Source organism: Taudactylus pleione, unplaced genomic scaffold, assembly GCF_031769625.1.
Source record: "Taudactylus pleione unplaced genomic scaffold, aTauple2 ptg000113l, whole genome shotgun sequence".
Classification (NCBI taxonomy): domain Eukaryota; kingdom Metazoa; phylum Chordata; class Amphibia; order Anura; family Myobatrachidae; genus Taudactylus; species Taudactylus pleione.
The window spans coordinates 13,021,878-13,035,129 of NW_028284515.1; the positions used below are offsets into that span (position 1 = coordinate 13,021,878).

General features: G+C 40.2%; 1 protein-coding gene across 2 annotated transcripts in view; it reads left to right on the top strand.

Annotated features, from left to right (window-relative positions):
- The window catches only part of JAG2 (jagged canonical Notch ligand 2), a 90,444-nt gene that overhangs the window by 51,381 nt on the left and 25,811 nt on the right, over window positions 1-13,252 (top strand). Inside the window, exons 6-12 of one of the 2 annotated variants that reach the window (XM_088471249.1) lie at window positions 4,429-4,559; window positions 6,003-6,122; window positions 6,501-6,614; window positions 7,502-7,615; window positions 9,856-9,969; window positions 10,273-10,319; window positions 11,623-11,796. In XM_088471249.1, the coding sequence (XP_088327375.1) occupies window positions 4,429-4,559; window positions 6,003-6,122; window positions 6,501-6,614; window positions 7,502-7,615; window positions 9,856-9,969; window positions 10,273-10,319; window positions 11,623-11,796 (814 nt within the window). The remainder of the gene's footprint in view (window positions 1-4,428; window positions 4,560-6,002; window positions 6,123-6,500; window positions 6,615-7,501; window positions 7,616-9,855; window positions 9,970-10,272; window positions 10,320-11,622; window positions 11,797-13,252) is intronic. The other variant, XM_088471250.1, reaches the window with a different exon arrangement.

Here is a 13,252-nt window from a genome sequence, read left to right on the forward strand (position 1 = left end):
CTGTGGCAACGTACACTTATTTATATCTCATCCAATTGTCTGACTAACGATGCTGGGTACACACTGACAGATACATTGGCCGATCAATTGATCGCCCAATGTATGTGCTGCCCGTCGGCCAGTGTGTACCCGCGATATGTCGGTGAACGTCGCCATTCAGACATATAAGTCCGTCGGCTGTACAGCACAGCCGATGTGATATGTCTGCAGACATATCTGTCCATCGGACCGCCCGTAAACACACAGCGGCTGCTGCGAGTAGGTGGGCGGGACACGCCGCCGGGACCCGAGGGCACAAGCAGATGATGGCTGTTCAGTGTGTATGAACGACCATCATCTGCAGATCACTCGACCTGATACTTCATACAGGTCAGCTAAAATCTTCAGCAGAGTGATTAGGCATGTAATCTATACAGTACAAAAGATCTAGGCAGGAATACAAGCCCCCATTACTATAAGGTAATACAGGCTGTGTTTGAAAAATGACAGGAGCTGATTGGTTGGTACTTTCTTTCACAATTTTAAAACTCTTAAGTTGGGTACACATTAGGCTATTTTTGACCCGATCTGACGGACCGGGCCGACATATCTGCAAAATCGTCTGTGTACTCACTGTCGGCTGTTGTACTTTCCCTGCGGGATCATCGGCCGCATCGTCATGTCGGCCCTACATGCAGCTCAATCTGATTATTCGACTGTCGACCCCATGAAGCGGGATGTGGCATGGGCCGACATTGGACGGTTGATACCGGATCGTCTAATGTGTTGCTGCTGCCCGATATGTCGGCCCACCAGCAGAGGGATCGATTGATGCATCGCTGGGTGCAAATATCGTTTAATGTGTACCCAGCTTAAGCTTTCATGAATATTCCCCTCAGTTATCATTCATAATCTGGGTAGAGGTATGCTGATGACTCCTATTTTATGTGTCCCTTTGGCCAACTATTCATCCAGGGTGAATGGCTTTCTGGCATAGGTACAGATAGATGCCAAGCCATTAATCAGAGTTTTGTTTTGGTCGATTCACCTATTGCTTATACATTTTTTAAAATTCAATGGTAAGTCCCCATGATGCTTACATGGAAGTGGTCTAAACCAGATACAAGGTGGAATGAGATCTTTAACCTGACTACCTCCAGTAGTACTCTATTGGTACACTCTACCTCCCCTTTTATTAGGTGTCCATACTCATGACCTGGAGTCTTTTCAATACCTCCTCTCCTCTGTCTGCACCTATATTTACTTTTAAATGGAGATTCCTATGCTTACTTAGCCTTGTCCCATAATTCAGCACCTAAATAATTTCTAACCTAATGGTTTTGTTTTTGTTTTTTCTTTATCCAAAAAAACAATCCTGTTTTTGGACATTGCTATCACTGGCATAGATTAAACATGGGTCTCAACTCCAATCCTCTGGAACCCCTAGCAGTGCATGTTATATAGATCTCCTCAGTATCACAGTTGAAATAATTTGCTCCACCTATAGTTCTGCCAAGTTGTCCCCTTATTTACTGACCTATTGCTTGCATAGATTCTGTAGCCAACGTAAAACTGGGTAGGACAGAGTGATCCAATCTACCGTAGAACCTGAATAATTTGTGTCTGTAATATGAGTTTGCAATTCTGGTTTTAGCACCTTTCCCCTAAGGGTACATTCAGGTGGTGTTTCCAATTCTTTATTAAAAGCATTACTTTATATATGGTATAGTGCTGGTGCAATGCAGGCTGATCTTGATGATGGCTACTTTACCTAAAGTGATGGATAAGGGCATAGATGCCAACTCTGAATACGGGTGGAGACCTGCGTTTATGTGCACCGGCTTCCATGCAAGCCTGAATCAAGGGCACATCTGTACTTGGCACCGTTCCAAAAAGTGGGTTTTGTGTGAGCGGGTATAGTGTTTAAAATATACTACATATGTGCCTATTCAGTTGCGTGTGCGAGATGCTGCCAGTAAGTATTTGTGCTGTGTTTTGACATGGAGATACGAGCAGAAATTAGCTTACTGTAATTGCTGTTATGTGCACAGGGTACGTTGTGAAGCTCCTGGCTTGTGTGTAATAGGAACGGCTGCTTAAAGTTAGTTTGTATGTACTCACTGCTGGCTTCCATATATGTTGAGCATGGTTGTTTAAGTTTTCTACCACTCTGTTACTTTTAGCCTTTTTTAATAGTGGGATGGTAGAGGGGCTCACATTGTAAATATAGTGCCATTATGGCTGAGAGATCCATTAGGATCAGAGAGCCTACATTGTGAATACATAACACTCATTGTATGGAAAAGGTTCTTAAAATAACTCCACTGAAAACTGACAAGACAGCTGTCTCTTCGCCCACCCCCACCCCAGTCCTTGAAATAACACTTCCACTCTCTAAAACAACACATTGGCTAACCTAGTGATCGCGCCCAAAAGTATGTCCTGGAAATTGCCTGGTGATGCTAAATTTGTTTGTTTCAAAAGTTTGTATTGGTAATGGTTACATTCTATGCTCTGACCAAGGCTCTCATCTGTGTGGAGTTTGTATATTCTCTGTGTGCGTGGGCTTATTTCAGTTGCTCTGGTTGTCTCCCACATGCCGATACCATACTGGTATTCTATATCTTGTGTAATGTGGTGGTGCTGTACAAATAAATGATGGTCGTGAAATGTGTACCGAATTATAGTCTGGTCCAGAATGACCGAGACTGCAATTGGTTTTTATAGTTTCAAAGTGTTTTTTTTTTTTTTTTTTTTTTATATGTGTAGATGAATACAAATGAAAGGTATGCAGTTACATTGTCGACACCTGGGAAATGTCCACACCTGAAATGTCGACATTGGGGTTATTTAAATATTTTATTTATTTAAATAAATGCATTTTATTAAGTTTCTTACATAGAGCAGCCTATTCCATTGCGCTTTACAATTTGAAACAACATTAATAGAACAAAACTGGGTTTTAAGAGACAGACCAATGTTTTGGCTGCTTGATTAGTCACTAGAATGCATTGAGATGTGCTTTGACTGCTAGCTAGAAAAATACCTGTTTTATGTCTCCAAATATAAAACATCTGCTGAACATATTAGTGGAAAACGAGTGTTAAGCTTGGTACATGCTACGTGCTTCATTGCACGATCTATTGTTCCAATGCGGATCGCTTAGTGTGTACGCCCAATTGCGTGTACTCATGGGTCGTTCATCACGTTCTCATGTGCCGTGCAGCACGGTAGATGGGACGATAAGATTTACGATGTCTCGCTGCTAAATGCAGCATGGAACTACACATCACACCGCCGTCCACTGCATCGTGCAGTGTGTACCCACGGCGTAAGGGGTTTATTCATGTGTTTTTAAGGTCCTTATTGACTTATTTTGGTCAGTGACTAGTAGGAATGTGGCACGCAATGACCAAGTAAGTTCCTGATTAAGCAGACTCTACAACGGTCTCCTGCAAAATCAATTCATTGCAGTGCGGGTTTGGTTGTATGGGTTTTTTATTTAATTTTTCTTCACTTACTGCATTTCTACATATGGTCGGTAGGATGATGTAACAATTTGGCAAGTGTGTATGCACAATTAGCTGCTGAGTAGGTCTGGCCAGAAGAATCCGCTTCAATGTTATTATTGCTGGCTCCTGTGACCAGCATATTGATGGGTCGTGTATATACAGAAGCAGATGTGAACGATATATCTCCATGCGACTGATGATATATATGTGAAAGACCCCTTTCACAGGTATATTGCGTGTACACACACTGTCAGACGAACTAAGCGGTTTATTGTCCGTCTGCTGTACAAACGACATATATCGCCTAGTGTGTAACCAGCATAAGTAAGGGCTGTGTGTATAGAAGCAAATAAACTAAAACAAGCTCAAGCTTTAGACGATGACCTCTACTCCTGGAGCTTACTGCATGGGTGTTATGATTGATTGAAAACAGTCGTTTACTCTCTAATGTTCTTCCAATTTCTATGCAGAGCCTTCGGGATGCATCTAATCTACCTCCATAATAAGCTAACCCTTCACAAGATACTACAGCAACATTAATTCATACACTCCTCTCCCACATTTACTAGTATAATCCCTTCTTATTTCACTTCTTCCTAAATAGACTTTCACCTTCTTTTCTCTATAGTTTAGTGTGGTGGCTAGACTCTTTTAGGGTAGGTACATGCCTGAACGACTTGTAATTGGACTGATTTTACATCCAGTTTGCTTTGAGGCCAGAATATTCGATATTAAGCATACACAATGTCCAATATCGCATACATCCGGACGATATATTGTATCGTTTGATCGTATATGATTCATCACTGCTCCTGTACACACTACAAAAATCACTGGCAGCTTATGACATAATAAATTGGCAAATCAGACCGACCTATTGTCTGGTACCTCTAATCCAAATAAATAAATAAGCCCTGCCTCATTTCATGTCTCGTAGGTGTCACTATGGATGGCAAGGCGATTACTGCAACAACTGCGTTTCTTACCCCGGCTGTGTCCATGGGAGTTGCCGCTTGCCATGGGAATGTAACTGTGAAACCAATTGGGGCGGCCTTCTATGCGATAAAGGTAGATTTTATTTATATTTTTGTGAACTAATAAATATTATCTTACTGTAATGATTGAATTGCTTCCAATGATCTCCAGGACTTGGTTGCAAGAATATATTTAATGTATGTATGGAAGTTTTATATTTTTCTGGTTTTAAAACTACTGTATGTATCACCATCTTATGTAGTGACCCTCCACAATTGGTTTCTGAGAAGACCATGACACATGGATAACATCAGCATCGTGCTCCTCAAACCATTGTATGGCCACACATGCTTTTTGTTTGGGGGCATTGTCCTCTCGCCATGAAGGAGTTGCTACAGCATGGGGAGAAGTTGAGCACTCTGTAACATTAAGTAACTATTGATCTTGCCTTTTGAAGGGAATAATTGCGCTCAAACCATAGCAGGACATGGACCCCACCATGGTACTGTACCTCTGGATCATTCACCGTTGGGACCAAACGCTAAAATCTTTACAGACTGATGTATAAAGCAGTATAAATGGAGGGAGAAGTTGCCTATAGCAACCAATCAGGTTTGAGGTATCGAGTACATTCTATAAGGTGATGGGTAGAAGCTTATTGGTTACTATGGCCATATTATCCACTCCTTTGCACTGCTGGATACAAACCAAAAGAACTCTATGGGATCTATGTATCAAGGAGTGTACTCCTGTTTTGTCTAACATGCTGAAGGATGTTTAATCGGACCATATAGCCTTCCTCCATCGCTTGCTAATTCATTGCCCTTCATTTGCTCCACTGGACTTGCAGAACTTTGCCATGTGTGATGAGTGGTTTATACCCTGCAAGCAGACTAGAGTACCCTGACCTGTGAAGTTCTCGTCTGGCTGTATTTGATGCCACCTGCTGGTTGCGCCACTGATGGGTTTCCCTTGGAGTTATGTTCTGACATTACCTTAGGCACCATCGCTCTAGAAACCTTGGCAAGTTCCTCTGTCTTCGTCACTGAAGCTCCTGCCAAATATGTCCCTACAAAGCCACTGCACGTCTCTGCTCACATAAGGCAACCAGAGCCAGTCCAGCATTTTTATACACGCAGGGATGTCATTTTATTTTTCCTTAGGTCCACTAGCAGCATAATACTACACAAGTGAATATTCTTCTGAAAGTACATTTTCATTTGTGTTCATGTTTGCCTAGAATTTTTATTACTACGCATTCCTTAGGTTATGGCCCATACAAGGATTAGTGGTTAGTAAAAGCAGCATAAACCCTCACAGCAGTTTGCTGGCAATAATGCTAGGCATTAGTCAACCTTTTCCCCCGTTCTCTGTTATCGGTTACTATTGTGCGCACACACACAAATGTAAGGTGATGGGCTACGCTAATGACCTATCATAAAGTGCTGTAGGTCCATCTACTGCCAGCCAGACGAAGGATCTTTGAAGGTTCTATGCTTATTTCATAGATGTTTTTTATTTCTCTTTGTTTTAAAGATCTAAATTACTGCGGAACGCATCATCCATGTCTAAACGGTGGAACTTGCATGAACACTGAACCTGACAAATATCATTGCGCTTGTGCAGACAGCTACTCTGGAAAGAACTGTGAAATAGGTAGAACAATTGTGGTCTTTAATTGCTAGCATTTGTCTGTTTTTTAGAAGGTCTTTAAAATAGTTTTCTCCATAATAATGTATAGATTTAATATGGTATTTATTGTGTTGACCTATTTTGCAGTAGCCACTTCCCTTTGTTGTAAGTGTACTCTTATAGGGAGAGATATATAATTATGCGTTATTATTTTGCCCCAGCACTGTACTTTAGCAATGCTTACAGTGATCACCCATATTTTGTCACAGTATTCTAGAAGTCTAAATGATAACATATAGTACGCTAGTCATATAGGTCCTTTTTTTCAATAAGTTTGCAATGCACACGGTTGTCATTGTAGTTTAACCCGCATACTAACAAGACCAATGTTTCTATGTGCAGCTGAACATGCCTGTGCTTCTAACCCATGTGCAAATGATGGCATCTGTCATGAAGTCTCCTCTGGATTCGAGTGCCATTGCCCACCAGGTTGGACCGGTCCAACTTGCGCAGTTGGTAGGTTTTTTTTTTTTTACACTAAATTTAGCATTTGTGGTGTTTTATGGGTTTATGACTTGGGTAGATGTGTTTGCAGAGAATTGCTTTAAGAACAAGAACTGGTAAAGAGCCAACTACCCCAGGAACTCCCCCTTCCCCCTGATAGTATAACTGCAGTAGTCCTGTGCCTATTACACAAGTAGATACTCAACTACCCTGCTGCCTCGATGTACTGGTGCAACAACTAGGTGACTCTTGGTTATATTTTACTCTAATAGACGAGAAGTGATGGCAGAGGGGAGGCTTGAGCATTGCCGGAGGAGATCCTTGTAAAGTTTGATTTCCTCCAAGTTTAGGGTGTCCTCTAAATTCGCTTTGAATTAAGGTGTGTTTGAATAGGTTAGTCTAGTGCATTTTTGTTCCCAGTCTTCATCTCCTGCTCATCCAGATATCTCTGGTTTTAGACTGGACAGTCACAATGCAATGTGGTAGCCAATCAGATCATCATAACGTTCACTGCAGCGCACAGCATTTTAGGAGAGGAGCGTGCTGATCTTGTGTTTTTAAAAATAAACAAAGAAAAGGAACCTGTTCCCTCATCTAATTTATAGTTCGGGTAAGGATACTTGTGATGGGGGCAGTGCAGTGATGTTAGGAGGTGAATGGGGGACAAGTGGGAAGCCACACAGACTGAAACACGGTCACAGTAGGGCAAGAATATACTGGTGTCATTTATGCATTCAAATCATGTTTTTATAGCTTTACTTTTATTTTTCCCCCACAACCTGGTAATCCTAAGGATGTATGTAAATTATGCCAGATTTAAATGTAGCATTTTACATATAATGGAGGAACAAGGAATAATGTGTACATAACTTTTTTTCTTTTTCCTGTCCATTTTCCAGACATTGATGAGTGTGCATCCAACCCTTGTGCTAGTGGAGGGATTTGTAAAAACCTTATTAATGGATTTGAGTGCATTTGTCCTCCACAGTGGGTTGGGACCACCTGTCAGCTGGGTAAGTCATTCCTGGAAACATAGCCACAATATCTCTGTGACATTCTATAGCAGCACTGAACATGCACTTGACAAATGGAACTCTGATCGCCACACTTCAGTTTGCATTATATTGTACAGTTCTATAAAGGAAAACCACCTTTTAGATTTTGGAATTCCAAAGTCCAATTCTAGTGCAGTTTGTGGGTTTATATCTTATTAATCATGCATCATGTGGTGTTTTTACATAATATATACTAATGGTGATGGTTTTTTTTTTTCCTTAGTTTGTAACTTAACTGGTGATGGGATTTTTAATGTGCATCATGACGATTGTGTGTTTTTTTTTTTGTTTTGTTTTATTTGTGGAGATGCTGTTTAATAATTGTGTAGAGCGCTCTAGTTTCCTATGCACAGACAAAATGGCTTCCACTGTGTATATGGAAGACTGGCACAATGTAAAACTGGTCAGTACACTAAAGAGAGGCTGTAATGGGAGCATATAAAAACATAATAAAGATCTCTATTATAGAGACCTTTTACTAGTATGTACAGCTTGACTACTTTCATTATGAGCTTTGAATAAACAAACATTTTTGTCCAGTCCGTGGGTTTTTGTGCAGCTGTTGAGGGGGCAGCCATATTGTAGATTGAAGCAATATTGCTTCAATCGATTCATGAGGAGAATATTCCTTGTTAATATATTAGGTCATATAGGACCTATGTCACTAGTTCCTAGTTATGTTGCATTGTAATAAATATTGGTGTTATAATATGTCTGCCTATTTGTGCACATGACATATTATATTAAATATAGTATACATTCAAGGGCCACATTATGAGGTACATCTCTGTAACTCAGGGTAGGATTCCCCTTTTGCCCCCAGAGCAGCCTGAGTTCTTGGTGGCATGGGTTACACAAGATGCTGGAAAATTTTCCTCAGAGGTTATGGTCCACAGTGACATGAGAGCATCACGCAGTTGCTGCAGGTTTGTCTGCTGCAAATTTATGATGCAAGTCTCCTGTTCCACCATATCTTAAAGGTGCTTTGAGATGACTTGTGCTTTGTGCCATAGGGGGGGAATTAAATTAAGGGCAAATCTGTTCACCCGGTCAAATCAGCGCGCTAGCTGCCGCGGTTTACGGCAGTGGGATTTCTCACAAAAGTGTTGTTTACACCAGGCATTCAGGCCAGGCGAAGGGTGCGAGATGGGCTACTGTTGCCGGCGTTTAAACGCCACGGCAATTCGCTGCCTTCACCTGCAATTGAATTATCTCCAAGGTGCGCTATTCTGGTGAAAGTAGCCATAGAAGATGGGTAGACCCTGCCAAAATGGGAAGGTAGCAACAGTGCTTTAAACAATGGTCAGTTGGTATTAAGGAGTTTAATGTGTGCCAAAAAACATCCCCCACACCATTTCACCACCAACCTGAACCATTAACACAAGGCAAGATTGATCCACAGAATTCTGTTTGATGTATTCTGACCCTACCCAAGCAGGAATTGGAAAAACCATAGCCTGGTCTGACTCATCCCAATCAACTGTCCAGATTTAGTGAGCCTGTATCTACTTTAGCCTTCATTCCCAGTTCTTAACTGACAGGAGTGGAACCCAGTGTGGTCTTCTACTGTTAGTAAGATTTGACGTGCTGTGCATTCAGAGATACACTTCTGCATACAATTTTAGTAATGCACGGTTGAGCTACTTAAACCATCCCGTCTAGCAACACAATCATTCCATGATCAAAGTTTCTTGGATCACATGTGTTTTTGTTTTTGTTTTTTTTTCTTTATTGGTCTGCACAACAGCTGAATCTCTTGACCATTTTATATGCCTTTTATGCATTGAGTTGCTACCGCATGATTGATTAGATATTTGCGTTAATAAACAGCTGTACCTAATAAAGTGGCCACAGAATGTGTATATTAGTCAATCTGTTCCTTTTTAGATGTACTGACCATAGTTTGACTGGCCTGGAAAGTAATTTTTTACTTGCCATGGCTGCCTATTTCTGCATCCCTTCCCTGTTGTCCCCACGGAATAGAATCTGTTCTGTTCCACATCTGTTCTGTGTTTTTGGTTCTGACTGAATATTAACAGCATGAAATTGCTACGACTAGGATGCATGAACATGTGTCCAATCTGCATGCAATGTCATAGTAATCAGCAAGTAGCATTTAATCTGTGGGTGTATACTGCTTGGTGCTTGGGATGGTGTTTATGGTGTTTTTATTTTCTTTCTTTTGTCTTGTTTCACAGATGCTAATGAGTGTGAGGGAAAACCCTGTGTTAATGCTGCTTCTTGCAAAAATCTGATTGGTGGATATTACTGTAACTGCATTACAGGATGGACAGGAATAAACTGTCACATCAGTTAGTATTGAATGGTTAATTTTAAGCTAATTTTCCTATCCACTCAAAAACATTCCAGCAAAACTTGTTTTGTCACTACACTGTCAAATCATGAGTTGGTGCACCGCTGTCAGTGCATCAATGATCTGCAAGATGCTTGCAAACTCCATGAAAACATGCTATTATCTGACTGGATTTCCAACCTATCCTAACTTCATGCTTTAAACTTTTTCCTTTTTTTTTTATTTTATTTGCTTTTTTAATTTTTTTTCTATTTGCATTATTGATTTGTAGTCTATAAATCAATTTTTTCTCATTTTGTAGATATTGACGACTGCCATGGTCAATGTAAAAATGGAGGTATTTGTAAGGTGAGCTTTGCGTATTCTGAATGCCTTAGTTTGAACTGTGACTGTTTAGTAGGATTAGTGTTTTTGTATATACACTTTGACTTCAGATACGTTAAAACAACAAGTTCTCCACTTCTTCCTCTACTCTCAAAGTATTGGCTTTAGAGAGGTCTTAAAGGTCTAGTGCTGGAATATTAATTTAAGGGTTGTTTACGTCAAGATAGTTGTCCACACCAGGACATCCGCTTCTTGGTAACTGCCACACAAGGCTCCAGTTCAGAGGTGGGCGCACTGCCGATGCCGGACGTAGTAGAGCGATTTAAAAATAAATAAAATCTTGCTAGTGCGCATACATCTCAATTGTCTGTCTGTACAGAGTCGCAGCTGTAATTTCAGAAGCACACAGAGAATTGTGTTGAAAAATGTAGCGTTCCTGGGCGACACATATGGAGATGGAGTATCTTTGGGGGGAGAAGGGGTTGTGCACACAGATGATTGACCGCTCACATACTCTGACTGAGATACTGCACATGACATAGGGCTGGTATTAGTTCCTAAGGTGCAACCAGTAGCGTGTAGGGACGCACCAATCTGTATTACTGCATGTACGGACTCTTTGTATCGGCGTTTGTATAAAGTTACAGACCGCTAATAGACGCGGGTGCTCCTGCCTCCACCTCTGAATTGGTCTCCAAATCTGGTCCTACAGTCACTCCACACATTCAGGTCCTGGCTTATTCAATGAACCGTCCTCCTTTTATCCTCATTTGCGATCTCTAAAGCAGGGTATATTATTGGTCCTACACTCAAAACTCTGAATATAGACCTTGTTATAAAATTGCATATTTTCAGATATAAACCTCATTATATTTAAATAGGGCTTCTATATATTACATTTTTTTTCCTTTATCGTCAAGGACTCTTACTACAGACCTCCAACTGACTTTAATGTGTTTGATGTGGGCATGTGACTGTAGTCTGTGATAACCAATGAAATCATCTTGAAATTTGATGATAATGGTTTAGGATCATTCACCAACAACATTCAAGTAGTCATGTACCCTGCTTTAGCAATCAAACCATGAAGAGCGGTATTTTATTGTATTAAAAATGTGTAAGATTTAAAAGGAATATCTGAAGGGCTGATAGGATTAATGGATGGATTTATGCCTGCATGAACCCAGCTGGTACGTGCATCCTTGTTTTGTAAATAGAATAACAGGTAGGTATTTTTGCTGAGGCTTTTTAACATCAGATAAGCAAACTTGACTGTCTCTGGCTCTTTGTGAAATGAAAAGCTTGAATTTTTCTTTCTTTCCATTAGGATAAGACAAATGGATACCGCTGTTTTTGCCCTCGTGGTTATATTGGCAAGAACTGTGAGATTGAGGTGAATGAGTGTGCAAGCAACCCGTGTCAAAACGGAGGTGTTTGTGATGACCTGGTCAACGGGTTCCACTGCCGCTGTCTCCCTGGCTTTGCTGGCAACACGTGCGAGGTAAGGCTGCCTCTGAGTTGGTGCAGCATCTATTAAACACTAATTCAAGAGATGCGTAATTGAGAAAAAAAAAGACCATTTTGAAGTGGAATTTCTGTATGGCCTTTGGAGGGGTATTTCATTATTTATTTGTGTGTGTTTTGGATACCAGAAATTTATAATTTTTTTTTAAATGTTTTTCTTAGACTTTTTTTTGAATTTCACTAGCAGGTTTCTTGCTTTGTCTTTTTTTTTTTTTTTAAATTGAAAGATGATCTTATCCTGATGAGCAGAAGGACCGTTGCATAACAAGTTTGTGTGCAATAATTGTGACTACTGAATATGCCATCATCAGTTGCAACTACCAGCAGTATGGTTGCATTGACTAATATTTGAATTGTGATCCCTAGTACCTGCAGAGAAGGTAACTCAAAATGGAGTTGAGGTGGAAGGGGACAGGCAGGGCAAAGACTTCATAGTATTATGTTACTGATGGCAACAAGACTGCAACAGTATTGTCACAGAAGAGCAGGCATATGGTCTTCTCCTAATCTGAAGTTAACGATATCATGTTGTACTAGCAAATATTTGTTTGTATTTGGTCTTCATATGGTAAATTGGAGCCATTTGTTTGAAAGCAAAATTATCCTTAAAGCCCACCAGTATTCTGGATACTTAGAACCAGGACATGGGTCTAGTTCCACTCTGTTTATTGTGCTTAGTTGGAGACAGGGGAGCAAGTTGTTACCATGGCAACATAATCAGCCTCAACACTAAGTATTTCTGTAAATTTGATGGAATTGTATATAGGTCATGTGTTGTTTTTTTTTTTTATAGGGTTATAAAAAAAATTTCTTTTCTTTATATGAACTATATAGATCCAACGGCAGTCTTGATAATTAATAAATCAGTCTTATTCTGCATTAAGTTATCAAGGCACCGTCTCTCAACAAATACCTTTCATAGATGTTCTCTGCAAAGCTTTTGTATGTTTTTATTACAGTAATTAGGCTAGTGTGGTCCTTAACCATTCCCTGTGCTATTTTCTATTAGTAGTTTTAATAGCTGTCCTTAACATTGTTAATTTATTAAGTGCTTCTTGCCTTAGAGAAAATTACCTTTGACATCGCTTACTAACGTTCGGTGGATCTGCGGGTAACCTTAATGATTCAAGCAGGACATTCGCTCTCCTAGTCCATTGGTCTCTGTCAGGGTTATCAGAAAACCGACCAGTGGGTTTCGTCTTGTTAGTTGGATTAATACATAAATCACTGCACATTTGCCCCCAATATTTTTTAACATTTTCTTCTAGCTTTCATGATCTGTAGTCAATTGGTGAAAGGTGTTTTTTTGTGTTTTGTTTTTTTTAGAGCAGACAGAATTCAATTTACTGGAAGCAGGTCATTTTTTTTTTTCTTCTGCATTGTAACTTTTAAGGGGTCGGCTTTCTTTTTTTTTTTTTTTTTTTACTTGTTCT